Below are 15,912 nucleotides of genomic sequence, written 5' to 3' on the forward strand. Positions count from 1 at the left end.
ATTAAATCGATAGCAAGAAATGATGTAGGGTCAGATGATGTAGAACCTGTGTGGGTAGAGTTGAGGAACCGCAAAGGTAAAAAAAACCAAATGGGAGTTATGTACAGGCCTCCGAACAGTTGTCAGGATGTGTGGCACAAGATACACCAGGAGATAGAAAAGGTGTGTAAGAAAGGCAAGGTTACAGTGATCATGGGGGATTTCAATATGCAGGTAGACTGGGAAAATCAGGTTGGTAGTGGATCCCAAGAAAAGGAATTTGTGGAATGTCTACGAGATGGCTTTTTGGAGCAGCTTGTGGTGGAGGCCACTAGGGAACAGGCAATCCTAGATTTAGTGATGTGTAATGAGGCAGATTTGATAAGGGAGCTTAAGGTGAAGGAACCCTTAGGAGGAAGTGACCATAATATGATAGAATTTACCCTGCAATTTGAGAGGAAAAAGCTGGAATCAGATGTAACGGTATTACAGTTGAATAAAGGCAACTACAGAGGCACGAGGGACGAGCTGGCCAGAATTGACTGGCAGATGAGTCTAGCAGGAAAGACAGTGGAACAGCAATGGCAGGAGTTTCTGGGAATAATTTGGGAGACACAGCAAAAATTCATCCCTCGGAAGAAGAAGCATACTAAAGGGAGGACGAGGCAACCATGGCTGACAAGGGAAGTCAGGGACAGCATAAAAGCTAAAGAGAAAGCATACAATGCAGCGAAGAGCAGTGGGAAACCAGGGGATTGGGAAGCCTACAAAGACCAACAGAAGACAACTAAAAAAGAAATAAGGAGGGAGAAGATTAAATATGAGGGTAAACTAGCCAGTAATATAAAAGAAGATTGCAAGAGTTTTTTTAGATATATAAAGGGTAAGAGAGAGGCAAAAGTGGACAATGGGCCGCTGGAAAATGATGCTGGAGAAGTAGTAGTGGGGAACAAAGAAATGGCGGAGGAACTGAATAGGTACTTTGTGTCAGTCTTCACGGTGGAAGACATGAGTGATATCCCCAAAGTTCAAGAGAGTCGGGGGGCAGAGGTGAGTATGGTGGCCATTACCAAGGAGAAGGTGCTAGGAAAACTGAAAGGTCTGAAGGTGGATAAATCACCTGAATCAGATGGATTACACCCCAGAGTTCTGAAGGAGATAGCTGAAGAGATAGTGGAGGCGTTAGTAGTGATCTTTCAGGAATCACTGGAGTCAGGGAGGGTCCCAGAGGACTGGAAAATCGCTAATGTAACCACCCTGTTTAAGAAGGGAGTGAGGCAAAAGGCGGGAAATTACAGGCCGATTAACCTGACCTCGGTCGTTGGTAAGATTTTAGAGTCCATTATTAAGGATGAGATTTCAGAATACTTGGAAGTGCATGGTAAGATTGGGCAAAGTCAGCATGGTTTCATCAAGGGAGGTCATGCCTGACAAATCTGTTAGAATTCTTTGAGGAGGTAACGAGTAGGTTAGACAAAGGAGAGCCAATGGATGTTATCTACTTGGACTTCCAGAAGGCCTTTGACAAGGTGCCACACAGGAGGCTGCTCAGTAAGATAAGAGCCCATGGTGTTAGAGGCAAGGTACTAGCATGGATAGAAGATTGGCTGTCTGGCAGGAGGCAGAGAGTGGGGATAAGGGGGTCCTTCTCAGGATGGTGGCCGGTGACTAGTGGAGTTCCGCAGGGGTCAGTGTTGGGACCACAACTTTTCACTTTATACATTAATGATCTAGATGAAGGAACTGAGGGCATCCTGGCTAAGTTTGCAGATGATACAAAGATAGGTGGAGGGACAGGTAGTATTGAGGAGGCAGGGAGGCTGCAGAAGGATTTGGACAGGTTAGGAGAATGGGCAAAGAAGTGGCAGATGGAATACAACGTGGGGAAGTGTGAGGTCATGTACTTTGGTAGGAAGAATAGAGGCATAGACTATTTTCTAAATGGGGAGAGAATTCAGAAATCTGGAGTGCAAAGGGACTTGGGAGTCCTAGTCCAGGATTCTCTTAAGGTTAACTTGCAGGTTGAGTTGGTAGTTAGGAAGGCAAATGCAATGTTGGCATTTATTTCGAGAGGACTGGAATATAAAAGCAGGGATGTGCTGCTGAGGCTTTATAAGGCTCTGGTCAGACCACATTTAGAATATTGTGAGCAATTTTAGGCCTTGTATCTCAGGAAGGATGTGCTGGCTCTGGAGAGGGTCCAGAGGAGGTTCACGAGAATGATCCCAGGAATGAAAGGCTTAACATATGAGGAACGTTTGAGGACTCTGGATCTATACTCAATGGAGTTTAGAAGGATGAGGGGGGATCTGATTGAAACTTACAGAATACTGAAAGGCCTGGATAGAGTGGACGTGGGGAAGATGTTTCCATTAGTAGGAGAGACTAGGACCCGAGGGCACAGCCTCAGAGTAAAGGGAAGACCTTTTAGAACTGAGATGAGGAGAAACTTCTTTAGCCAGAGAGTGGTGAATCTATGGAATTCATTGCCACAGAAGGCTGTGGAGGCCAGGTCATTGAGTGTATTTAAGACCGAGATAGATAGGTTCTTGATTGGTAAGGGGATCAAAGGTTACGGGAAGAAGGCGGGAGAATGGGGTTGAGAAACTTATCAGCCATGATTGAATGGCGGAGCAGACTCGATGGGCCGAATGGCCTAATTTCTGCTCCTATGTCTTAGGGTCTTATGGTCTTATGGAAGGACTGGAGAGGTGAAGATTTCTGAGCTGAAAGTTTTTATATCCAGTTCAAATCTCTAGTAGTTCCCATTGTTACATTCTTGGGCTACGCTATTGTATCATGAGATATTGGACAGCACGGGCCACACTGCAAGACAGAAGGGTTCTGCACCACTGAACCTAAGGGAAAATCCAAGGTGGAGCTGAAACTTGTAAACTCACAGGAGTAAATTTCCTAGGATCCTCATTTGTTCCATCGCTGTAACTACACACGAGAGAGGTTTCTGCATAAGTGGCAGAGGGGTGAAGCCCTGAGGAGATTGAGTCAGATATCCTATGTGCAGAGGGGCGATTTAGGCTGCTTTAATACTGGCCTTATTTTAGCTGAGGTACTGGGAGTTCAGTGCCTGTAAGCTGACAACTGGCATTTACTAAGTATAGATCCCTTACACCAGCAATTCATGAATTGGCTGCCTGAATAAAGAACCAGATTTAGTACTTACTGTAAACCCTGGGAATTGGCTTTCAGAGACCAGCCTTATCTTAGAAATCGTGCCACAGAAAGAGACCGTTCAGCCCATCATTGCTGTGCTGATAATTCTGAAATTTTAATTAAAATAGCAACTGTATAAAAGTAGTTCCAGTTTGAGTTCCTGCTACCTGGAAAGCTGAGCTGAGTTTAATAGTGTAAACATCAGGAGCCAGCTCATGGATATCAGACTCTCAGAATCTGAATTAAAGCAACACCAATGGAAAACAGCTTCATCAATTAATTATTGGTGGCTTTGAGAGATTCAGGGGTATCACTTGAGAGGGGCAATACATTCACTGAATGTTCATATATTCATATGAAAAATATACTTATAAAAAATTACTCAGTAAGGACAAGGCAATGTAGCATTTTATAATTTGAGACAAATAGATTGAGTTTTGTAATTAAAATCCTGCTGATGCGTAAAACTTACTGTGTAGTTTTTTCTGATTAGTATGTACTTTAAAAAAATGCTTAAGTACATTATAGTGAAATAATAACCTCCTTAAAAGTAATATAAAATGTTTCTCCCCCCTCCTTACATAAAAGAAAACTTGAACAGACCAGTTGCATTTTGCACTGTTAAGTCTGATCCCATTGGCCTGCAATGATTGAAAGTAGGAGCTTGTGATTAAAAATTAAACACTTTTGACTCTTAGTTCCTTGACTGACTTCTTGAGCACCCACAGGGTGAGTTTTGGGTTTTCTTGTCTGTTCCTGTAAGGTACAGGAGTGAACATTCTGCTCGGGGAGTTGGAGTTCTGATTCCGGTCAGATAATAGGTTAATGTGTTACTAATTTAAACTGCGAAGCTTTTCATTTCAAGGTCTCTGAACCACAAAAATTCAAGGTTAATTCCATAAGCATTGTCTTTACTATGTTTGAAGGCTGTGAAATGGCAAGCAAACTATGTCATTAAAAGTGTTCTGTTTGTTCAAATCATTTGTTCCAACACTTCATTGCAAAACCTTGAAAAGGATCAATGACATTAAGCCACATTTGAAGAGAGAGTGAGAGATGGGACTACAACATAGAACTTTAATTCTCTGACATGCATTCCTTTCAATTTGGAATTCCATTTGGAATTTAATGCGGAAAAATGTGAGGTGTTGCATTTTGGAAGGTCAAACCAAGGTAGGACATACACATTAAATGGTAGGGCACAGAGGAGTGCGGAGGAACAAAGGTATCTGGGAGTTTAATTCCCTGAAAGTGGCGTCACAGGTAGACAGGGTTGTAAAGAAAGCTTTTGGCATACTGGCCTTCATAAATCAAAGTATTGAGTATAGGAGTTGGGATGTTATGATGAGGTTGTATAAGACATTGGCGAGGCCAACTTTGGAGTATTGTGTGCAGTTCTGGTCGCCTAACTACAGGAAGGATATCAGTAAGATTGAGAGAGTGCAGAGAAGATTTACTAGGATGTTGCCGGGTCTTAAGGAGTTGAGTTACAAGGAAAGATTAAACAGGTTAGGACTTTATTCCTTGGAGCGTAGAAGAATGAGGGGAGATTTGATAGAAGTTTACAAAATTATGAGGGGTATAGACAGAGTAAATGCTAGTAGGCTTTTTCCACTTAGATTAGGAGAGATAAACACAAGAGGACATGGCTTTAGGGTGAAAGGGGAAAGGTTTAGGGAGAACATTAGGGGGAACTTCTTCACTCAGAGAGTGGTGAGAGTGTGGAACGAGCTACCATTTGACGTGGTAAATGTGGGCTCACTCTTAAGTTTTAAGAATAAATTGGATAGATACATGGATGGGAGAGGTCTGGAGGGTTATGGACTAGGTGCAGGTCAATGGGATTAGCGGAATAATATTTTGGCACAGACTAGAAGGGCCGAATGGCCTGTTTTCTGTGCTGTAGTGTTCTATGGTTCTATGGTTCAAGTGCAGTTTAAAGCTGGGAATACGGGTTTGCTGAATTTACCCTTCCAATGTCACCTTTTTGCACTAGCCTGTTACATTTACTACAACCTGTACCCTCCCAATAGTTCCCTTCCTAACAGCACTTCAGGTGTACCTGCACCACATGGACTGCAGCAGTTCAAGAAGGCAGTTCACCACCACCTTCTCAAGGGCAATTAGGGATGGGCAATAAATGCTGGCCTAGCCAGCAATGCCTACATCCCAATAAAAAGAATAAATAGTCTTACGATTCTGTTAGGGACCATTAATGCCCAAAGAAGAAATCCGAACACCAAGCAATTAACTGACAGAACAACCACAAGATTTCATATTCTTACAACAAAAACAACCTATATTGTATATATAAAGAAAAATTAAACAAAGCAAGCACCACTAACTTAACACTATGGCTTATAAAGGCTTATGCTATAAACTCAATTCTACTTTTTTACTTCTCCGCCAAGCATTCCCTTATCATACAGAATCTTGACCACTCATTCGCTTTTCCTGGGACCAACCCAAAGGTATGCCACAGCCCTCTGGAATTTACTTCAATTCTCCTCAGTATTCCAGCTAATCCTCAAGGTATCAACCACATGGGGATCCTTCCATTAGCTTTTAGCTAAGCGATCCTCCAATTTTCTTTAAAGACGTCACAACTGTGGACTCTTCAGCTTCTTGTCCTGGCTTTAGACATACATAGACTCTATTTTCCCAGTCTGCTCAAACAGCTTCTATGCCACTCTTTCTAAGGTAACTTACTAAGGTAAGGTAAATGCTTTCTGCAACAAGGTTCTGTGAGGACCACTAGATTTCTTCCTCTAGCTTTGAACTAGAACAAATCTTCCAGCTGCTTTTCCCTCACAAATCCCAAACCAAACTGAACTGCCTGCTTCTGTCAAAAAATGCACATGGATAAATTAATAAATTAATTAATAAAGGAACATTTCACCCCCATATCCCATTTCCATGGCATTGTGGCATGATCTCAGATGCTCTCAAACAGAAATGTAGACAAATCATTTTATCTTCCATGCTCCACTTTGATTCTGTAACCGATATGAATAATTTATATTGCTAATGGAGCTTTACGACTCTTTCTCCAGACTCCCTGGCTCCATTACAAGATTAGGGATGGAGCATTCATTGTTCAATGTTTTTCATTATCAACTCTGACCTTGCAAGACAAACTTAGGATAACCTTTAAGTGTAATAAACTCAGCCTTGCTTGAGTTGAATTTACATCAGAGTTGCTTAACAGTTTCTCAATCAGATGCCCCGATTTTTAAAAAAAATATTCTTTCACGGGTTAGAGCATCACTGGCTAGGCCAGCATTTATTGCCCATCCCTAACTGCCCTTGCTCTACAGTTAAAGCTTTAATTCCAATAATAGAAAAAAATTAGCTCTAAAATTGGCAGCAGATTATTTCGGAAAATAAATTTGCCCCAAACACCCCAAACCATGATGAGTTTGCATTTATATTTTTAGTACTAGTGTGATTATAATTACATTTCTACTTACATGGGGTGCAATCAAAGTATGAAGCTTCATCTGTTCCAGAGAGGTTATATTATGGCCCAGCCCAAAGCTTAAATTCACTTCAGCCCACTATAGCTTGTTGTGTTGTCATAATGATATAAAGGCACCAGTCACTCATAAAGGATTGGATAAAACACATTGTAGGTTCATTTATTTTGATTAGGCACTTGAGGACAGATATACGTCGATAGAAAGCTTGAAGACATCCACAGCAGAGCTGCGCCTGTGTGCTCTGCTCAAAGGCAAAATGAAACTATAAGTGGACCACATGACACATTTCCTTCTAATGATGTCATGCTGCTATTCCTTAAAAGGCATATCAGAACATCCCCCTTTCTTTTTAAAGATACTTCCCCCTTCCAAAGAAGTATAACCATTTGCAATACATGTTCATGTTTAGTTACGATTACATACTTGTATAGGACTGATGAATCTATGAGCCTCTAAAGCATAGAGGTAATCTGCTGATATGCCCAGATCTTGCAATGATAACCTTGTCTGGAGGTTTCCATTATTGCTCACAGTGATCTGTGGGATTCTTCGGTGTTGTTTCTGGTTGCATTTGGGATCCTGTCCGAGATGCAATAGGACTGCACAGTGGTTGAGGCGCTGGAATGGATCTGATTTGGACATGGCTGCAGGAGAACATGGATTGGGACCTGAATATTAAAGGGTATAGGACACCCTATAGGAAGAACAGGAAATGAGGAAAAGGTGGAGGGGTAGCTCTGTTAGTTAGTGATGTTATTAGCACAATAAAGAGCGATGTTCAGGAAACCAGGATGTGGAAATGGTTTGGGTAGAGATGAGAAATGGTAACGGCAAGAATTCATTTGTGGGAGTTGTGTACAGGCCTCCTAATAGTAACCACATGGTAGGATGGAGCATAAAGGAAGAAATAATGGGAGCTTGTCAGAAAGGTACAGCAATAATTATAGGAGACTTTAATCTACATATAGACTGGAAAAGTCAGATGGGCAAAGCTAGCCTAGATGAGGAGTTCATAGAATGTTTCCAGTATAGTTTCTTAGAACAGCATGTCCCGGAGCCAACCAGAGAGCAGGCTATACTAGACTTGATATTGTGCAACGAGATGGGATTAATTAATGACCTCATAGTGAACACGTCCCTAGATAGCAGCAACCATAATATTATTATTGAATTTTACATTCAGTTTGAGGGAGAGAGGAGTGGGTCCACTGCGAGATAGGTCCCTGAAGGCAGGCAGCTGTCTCAGGATGCTGCAGACCTGTAAATCATCAAATAAGGTTTAAAAAGCTGCAAAAAAATGCCCATGCACCACAATCAGGCACCTGAAAATATAGCTGATAAAAATGCTGTCCACAACGTTTTTAAACTTAAATAATGGCAATTATGAGGGCATGAAAGCAGAGCTGGCTAAAGTGAATTGGCGAATTAAATTAAGGGATAGGTTAATGGAGATACAGTGGCTAACGTTTAAGGGAATATTTCAGAATACACAGAATAGATACATTCCAATGAGTAAGAAAATGTCCAAGGGACAGGCACACCATCCGTGGTTAACTAGAAAGGTTAAAGATAGTATCAAACTTAAGGAAGAAGTATATAATTGTGCAAAGATAGGTGGAAGGCCAGAAGATTGGATGGAATATAAGGAACAGCAAAAGGATGACTGAGAAATCAATACGAAGGGAAAAATTAGAGAAACACATAGACAGACAGCTAGCCAGAAATATAGGCCTGAATTTTACCTTTGGCGGGCCCAGGAGTGGTCGGGAAATGAACCCCTGACCGCCAGCTAGTGTGAAACACACACTGAACAGCTCAGCGTTGCCGGGGTGGAGGGCGGGAAAAGGGCGGGAGAGGGCGGGCGATGACTTTTCCACTGGTGGGGGTGAGCGCTGCGAGAGAGAGCTCCCTGAAGGCAGACCTGAAAATCATCAAATAAAGGTTTAAAAGCTGCAGGACATGTCCAGGCATCACAATCAAGCACCTGAAAATACAGCTGATAAAAACGCTGTCCACAGATCATTTGCTTTTATTTTATTTCATAACAGAAATTTCATCCCGCCCTTGGATGAGGTTTGATGAAAAATGTAAAGCCCGCCTGGCTGATTCACCCGGCTGCCAGCAGTAAGGTTGGACAGGCCACAAAAAACTCGGAGCCGATTGAGCCCTTAATAAAAACAGATAGTAAGAGATTCTATAAATATTTTTAAAAGAAATGAGTTAACAAAGTGTGCGTTGGTCCTATAAAAAGTGAGCTTAGAGAACTGATAATGGAAAACAAGGAAATGGCAGATGAATTCAACAGGAATTTTGCATCAATCTTCACTTCAGAGGATATAAGTAATATCCCAGGCGCGGTTATAAATCAGGAAATGGAAGGAAGGGAGGAACTCAGGAAAGTTACAATTACTAGACAGTGGTACTGAGTAAATTGTTGGAACTGTGGGCTGAGAAGTTCCTAGAGGCAAAATTTTTTCCCTGAGGGTCGTGAGTCTTTGGAACTCTCTTCCTGAAAAGGCGATGGAAGCAGAGTCTTTGAATATTTTTAAGGAAGAGGTGGATAGATTCTTGGTCAGCAAGGGGGTGATAGGTTATCGGGGGTAGGTGGGATGCAGATTTGAGGTTACTATCAGATCAGCCATGACCTTATTAAATGGCAGAGCAGGCTTGAGGGGCCGAATGACCTACTCCTCCTTGTTCATATGCAACACTGTAATCTGTAGCTCTTGCTTGGTCTGTCTACATTTGAAAATTAGGGATTTCACTGTGGAACCATTCAATCAGCTAGGCTTTTAAATCTAGGCTAATGAGGAGAAGTAGTGTGATTGATATTGATATTCCACTTCTCACAGCATGCTGGTAGACCTACAATCACTGGGCTTTTAGCCTCCACAATTTATAACATTTGTGACTCCACAGGAGGATTGACTGTACTTGCATTCTAGGACTATGGATCCTGCAGGTGGAATAAGTGAACCATTGTACGCTGTAAATTTCACAGTAGTAGGTTTCGCCATGACCTTCCATGTCTGTGGATACATGGAAGTCTTTTAGGATTTGCAGAGGTAGCATGTTGGCACTTGCTCCTGTGTCAATCCTGGCCAAGAAAGAGTAGTTATCAACTTTCTTAGGGGAGATAGTTTGAATTGTGGCAAACACTTTGGATGGTGTGACGGCACCTGTTTTCCATGAGGTTGATGGTGTGCAACATGTGTTCATCGCTCTTGGCCTCATCGTGCACATCATCAACATGTTCTGCTTTGCCAGTCACCTCATGCACAGGTTTCTGACGGGTTACCGGATGGTCATTCCTATTGCTCGAAGGTACCTGTTTTGTACAGTCTGTTTGGATCAGTGCAAGGCTTTTTGTAGCTGCATCAGCCTTTGCTCTTGTGCACTGCCGCTGCCAAGGGCCCTTTCTGCCACATGCCTCGCAGAATTGATGGAAAGCTGGGCATTTCCTTGGTGCATGCAGAGGGTCACACCTTCCACACGTCTTGCTAGGTTTGGATATTCTAGTGAGTACGTCAATAATTAGGGTCGTACTTAGGACGTGTAAGCTTTGTTGACCTGCGAGGATTGCTTCACATTTACGTCAACCCTTGAGTAGGTTTCGATACGATACATCTTGGGCCTGTCTAACAGATCTTGCTGGAATGTTTTCATGGGAGTGGATGCAATCACCAACTCAACAGTTCTGGCTGCTAACTCTGTGTTTGAAAAACCACAGTATGTACCCTTTTCTCTACATCTGCTAACAAAGTGGCCTACAGATTCTGCAGGCTGTTCTCAAAATGACGTGAGCTCTAGTTGATGAATACAGAAGCTTAAACTGATTCTGAAGCAGTCTTCCAATGCAGTCCACATCTTTTAGGGATCCTTTAGCTCTTCTGCTGTTAATCGTGACGTGTTCAGCCTGTGTAGATCTTCATTCCCAATTGTTAGATGAATTTTTATGGCTTGGTTGTCTGGTTCAGACACACCTGAATCAAGAAGCCGTAGCTCTGTACGCTGTTTAATCATTTTGAATTCAGGTTGTAGATCAGCTGCATCCCAATTCAAACTGGGGAATTTTGTGGACACTATCTGACACTATCCCTTTGACCTTGCTTCTCCTATAGTTCCTGGGATGAGTGTTGTTGTAGCTGCACTTTTCCGAAGATTTGCTGGTTATGATCACAACCTCCTCTGGCCTGATTTTTACGATGGTTTTTTGATTTTATTTTGTTTAACTCTCTCACGTTCACAGTCGACCCGGCCCACACCCTGGTCACTCACCTTTCCTGATTGAGCTAACTCGGTGCTGATCCTCTCGACACGCTGTCCCGCTCATGGAACTGACAGGCTATACGCTGCAATCTCACCATGAGGGATCCGTCTCTCACCAACTCTTTACTTGAGCGCTGGCTTGGCACTATGTCTTCAAAGCTTTTCTGCACAGTCAGCATACTATGGTTTCAACACTCTCCATCGCAGTGACTCTGTTGTGCTGTGACCAGAATGTCGAGGGTCATCTCATGCCATGTAGCACAATCTAAGGCTATTCACCATGTCGTACCTGTACTTGATGTTAAGCACCATGTTGAATTGTTATAGTGATATAAAGGCACCAATTGCTCATTTGGGATTGGGTAAACATGTTGTGGGTTCATTTATTTAGACTAAGCACATGAAAACAGATATACATGGATAGAAAGCTTGAAGACATCATCAACAGAGTTATGTGTATGTGCTCTGCTCAAAAGCAAAAGTGAAACTAAAACTGGATTGCATGACACACTTCCCTTCTAGTGATGTCATGCTGCTATCCTTTAAAGGCATATTACAACGTAGCCAACACATTGTAACGTAAACCAAGCGTGGCCCTAACTGCAGGCCTTTAAGTCACACAGCACATATCTGGTAATTACTGTTTATTTTCTTGCACCACGTCCGTAACTTGTGGATTTTTTATTTTCAGGGGCATTGCTCCTCAAAACAAACCGGAGTTGCAACGAGTGATGGAGCAGAGAAAGAGAGATCAAGTCGTTAAACAGAAGAAAGAAGAAGAAGCTCTTAAAAAGTCAGACTTGGAGCAAGAGTTAATGAAACGTCAACAGAGGCTAGACCAGGTGCGAAAGCCAACAAAATGATAAGTAAAACAGTTTAATGTATAGCTCCACCTTACTGATATGAAGCCCACATTAAGATTAAGCCAACATCCTGTGTAATGGAAAACATCCCTATCACAATATCCCGCTTCTAACTTCATTTCTTAATTAATGTTGTATCAATGCCGAAGTGTACAAACCAAACCCAGGATGGCTCTTTATGTATCTCTCTATATATTTAGAGTTTCAAACGCAATGCTGAAGTGGAACGAGACAGATTTTCCATGCTAGATGTATTTTGAGAGTGGGAAGACAGAATTAATGACTTTCGAACTTTTTTTTTAAGTTCAAATCCATCCTGTGTATGCCAGGCAAAATGGAAAGTATTACTTAATTATTTGCTTTCCTAGTTGCTACCAGAGGCGTCATTTATCTTTTTACGATGGCAAAATGACGTCCGTTGTAGGAATAATCCATTTCTTGCCAAGAATGCCTCCTAAGCAGCTGTTATGTTTCTTCAATTAAAAACAAATGCAGATTATTTTCAAATCGCAAGTGTTGCTACAGGATTCTCGATTCAGCACCAAAACCATCATTAAATAGACGAGCAGGCCTTGTATAGCTCAAAGCGTGCTGAGCGTAATGCTGGTGTTGATGCCAGTGAAAATCTCTCACACATGTATCACATTTGCATCAAGAGAATACTTTTTTTGGGGGTTGGAGAGGTGGGAGAATGCTGTTTTGCGAGTTAAACTGTCAGTTTAAAAGAAAAATTGGGAATGTGGTAAATATGGAATAAAATCAGCAAAAGCTGGCAATGTACAGCAGGTCAGTCAATTGCTGGAAGAGAAAAATGGTTCTTTTGGGATCCTTTCATGAGAACTGGGAAGGAAAAAATCCACCTGAATTATTAACCTATCACTTCTGCCAGATAGTGGCTCACTGCAATGTTAGGGTTTTGTAACTTTTCTGGTCCATTGAATTATGACCTCTCTGATGCGCAACCTTATTGAAGCATTATCAAGGACATTGCCAAGAATGACCCACAAACCTTCAAGATCTCTGCACTCCTCTAATCCTGGCCTCTTCCACATCCTCAATTTTAATCACTGCACCATTGGTGACCTTGCCTTCAGCTGCCTGGGCCCTAAGCCCTGGAATCCCCTCCTTAAACCTCGCCACCTCTCTACTGCTTTCTCCTCTTTAAGATGTTCCTTAAATACTACCTCTTTGACCAAGCTTTTGCTCACTTCCTTAATAACTCCTTGTGTGAATCAGTGTCAAAATTTTGGTTGAAAATGCACCTGCGTTGGGATGTTTTACAACAGTTAAGATGCTACATAATTGCTAGCTGTTGTTGGGAAAGTTCTCAGAAGAAGCACTAAACTTCAGGAGTTCTGAGAAGAGTTACATTTGAAAACTGTTGGTGTAACCAGGGCTGTGTTACTGACCGTTTAATGTGATTTCAGATTGAGCAGGAAAAACTGGACGCTGAAGAGAAACAGGAGAACGCACCTGAATTTGTCAAGATGAAAGGTAACCTGAGGAGAACCAAACACGAGAGCGGAGACGTGCAGGTCTCTTAGAGAGGGCCACTGCGTGAAAAACTCTGGAGTTTGTAGAGTGGTTTCTGTTTCTTCAGGCACAAGAAATCAGCACTGTGATTACGGCTTAGCAACAAACTCAAGCAGCACAAGAGCTTTTTAGCAAGCGGCTCCCTTCGTCACAGCATTACTGTCTACCCTGTACTGAAAGGGCTCATTTTGTGCAGGACAACTTCAGAGTGACGACCGACAGTGACCGGTGCAGGCTATCAAACCGGATTTGATTTGAGTGGGATTCTAGAGCAACAGCAGACTGTTTTCTTCGTTCCGGGAATACGATCTGATTTAAAAACAACTGTCACTAGATGTAAAGGATGAAACGTTCATACCGAGTTCACTGTGGGCAAATTATTTGACCCCGCTCATTAGTATCTAGAATCAACCAAATTTATTGCAAGCACCAGACGACTGTTGAGATTAATGAGGTGACAGCGGTGAAATTGGACTTTGTCAATAACACAAACTGGGCGATAATGAACCAGCTGAGTGAACCCACCCCCTACCCTACCTAAAGCCAATGTGTAAAACCTGCTGCCAATTTGCTTTTGGCAGGTCTGTGATGGCGCCAAAGTGAAATTTCCCCCCTTTAATTTGCGCTCTGCAGCACATGGACACTCCTTTGTCCACTAAAATAAATGGGTTATTGGCTCCATTCAAGTAGTGACCAGATGAATATCATGTGAATGCATGAAGTTCTGGCCTGTTAATATCAGCACTAGCAATTTCTAAGCTTTGGTCACACAGCAATGGGGGAGGGGTCGGGGGGGTAGTTTTCCAGACACACTAGTGGCTAACGATGCCCATCTTCCCACGCACGCACACTGCCTAGGGTCTTCCCTCTGTTAACCAGAGCCGGTGCATCCTTTCAAAATTGGAGCCCAGTGAATAAGTTTTTGACACTGTTTATGAACCGAACAATATACAGCAAGAATAAGTTCAGTGCGATTTCTTTCCTCATTGAATATCCTTGTATAGTTCATCAGAAACTGCTTTCCAGTTTTCAAAATTTTGATAAGATTTAAATTTTTTTTTTATATTAAGTTTGCAATGCGGCGTAACAAATTCTATGAAATTTGTAACGATTGTATACTGGTAATTCAGTGCTTTATATTTTGTCAGGCTGGTGTGCAGGGTAAGCCAAGTTTTATAATTCTGATCCCACCTTGTTTATTCGCATACCCCTGCATTAGAACCGTGTACTCTGATGCAGTGTGAAACTGCACTGATGTTCTTACAGTGAAAATTAAAAGAGTGATGTCATTTTGATGCTTTTTTTTTTGTTTGGCAAAAGTTTGGTGACAGAAATCTGTGCAAGGGTGTTTGTTTTTTTAATTAAACCAGCAAAAATAATAGCCTTCTGGATGAAATTGGTCAATGTTCATTTTTAAATTGGATTCGGTCAATATGGAAGATCATTTATTGCAATCCAAACGCAATTGTCATTTTGTTGATGAGTTTTGTGTGTTCGTATGTCTTATCTCAGAACTTTTTAACATACTAATGTCTTGCATAAAGCGTGAATCACACTTTAAAGTGCCCAGAACAGATGTGTCATGTTTTCCTGATTGGCTCAAGCATCTCAGCATTTGATCATAAAACATTTTAAACACTTTGGGCTGAATTTTCAGTTTGAGTTGGGAGCCCAATGCCCAGAGCATTTCCAGGTCCCGAGCCCACACCATGTCAGCGGCAGCAGTGCAATGCAATTCTCAAAGCGGCAGCCATTAATTGGCCCGAGGCAAGTTCGGCACCCGATTAGGGGCGCGGGTATGGGCAGGAGGCGGGAGCTAGGACATGGAGGGATAATTTAAAATGCCAGCAGCAGTTATGACTGGGCTTGATGTTGCCTTAACAAATGGATGAGCAGAGGGCCAGTGATGGTTTGGGCAGCTGTCTCCAAACAGCACCATGTTTTCTGATGCCTCCCCCGAGCTCCTGATTGAGACCGGTGAACAGGAGAGCTGTGCTCTTCCTTCCATCTGGAAGAAGAGCTCCAGCGAGCCAGACCAAGCGGTCATGTCTAGAGGTGACCAGGAAGGCCAGCAGCCTCATTTTCATCTCAAGAGTCCCAACAAACTCTCCTCGCAAAATCTAGCCTCTCAGCTCGAGTGACGCAATTCTGTATTACCACATGACGATCCAAGTTTCAGTCTCCCCATTTATACATTTTCATACGCAGCCATGAGTGCTAATGGTTGTCTACTGTGTTCCCAACAGCTTTGCTGAAGTGTGTCCCACACCCCCCTTGTTCCCCATGCTGGTCATTTGTAAATTACTAACTGTTGTTCCCCATACTCCTAACGAGCTCCACAACAAGCTCATCAAGCAATTAATCGGAGGCGTGTAGGTGAGGTGTCAGCTGTGGCTCAGTTCATAGCACCCTCGCCTTTGAATCAGAGGGTTGTGGGTTCATGTCCCACTCCTGGAAAAACCAAGAACTGTGATTGTACTCAAAAGAGTTGCAATCTGTTGATAACTTGAAAGAGTTTGCTGTCCTCCCGCCCTCCCTTTGGAAATCTAATCGCACCAATGACGCCTCAGGAACCATCAAGACTTTCCAAGTGTGCAATTATCCAGCCCCAGTCGCGC

The 15,912-nt window shown here is 42.4% G+C and overlaps 1 protein-coding gene across 3 annotated transcripts in view; it reads left to right on the forward strand.

The window, feature by feature from the left end:
* fam107b (family with sequence similarity 107 member B) overlaps positions 1–14,583 on the forward strand; it is a 139,482-nt gene extending 124,899 nt beyond the window's left edge. For all 3 annotated transcript variants that reach the window (XM_078552925.1, XM_078552926.1, XM_078552927.1), the window contains exons 3-4: positions 11,590–11,740; positions 13,189–14,583. In XM_078552925.1, coding sequence (XP_078409051.1) covers positions 11,590–11,740; positions 13,189–13,305 — 268 coding nt within the window. In that variant the 3' untranslated portion in view covers positions 13,306–14,583. The remainder of the gene's footprint in view (positions 1–11,589; positions 11,741–13,188) is intronic.
* The last annotated feature ends 1,329 nt before the right edge of the window (positions 14,584–15,912 follow it).

The sequence above is a fragment of the Cetorhinus maximus genome, chromosome 12 (assembly GCF_964194155.1).
Source record: "Cetorhinus maximus chromosome 12, sCetMax3.hap1.1, whole genome shotgun sequence".
In the NCBI taxonomy this organism is placed as follows: Eukaryota; Metazoa; Chordata; class Chondrichthyes; order Lamniformes; family Cetorhinidae; genus Cetorhinus; species Cetorhinus maximus.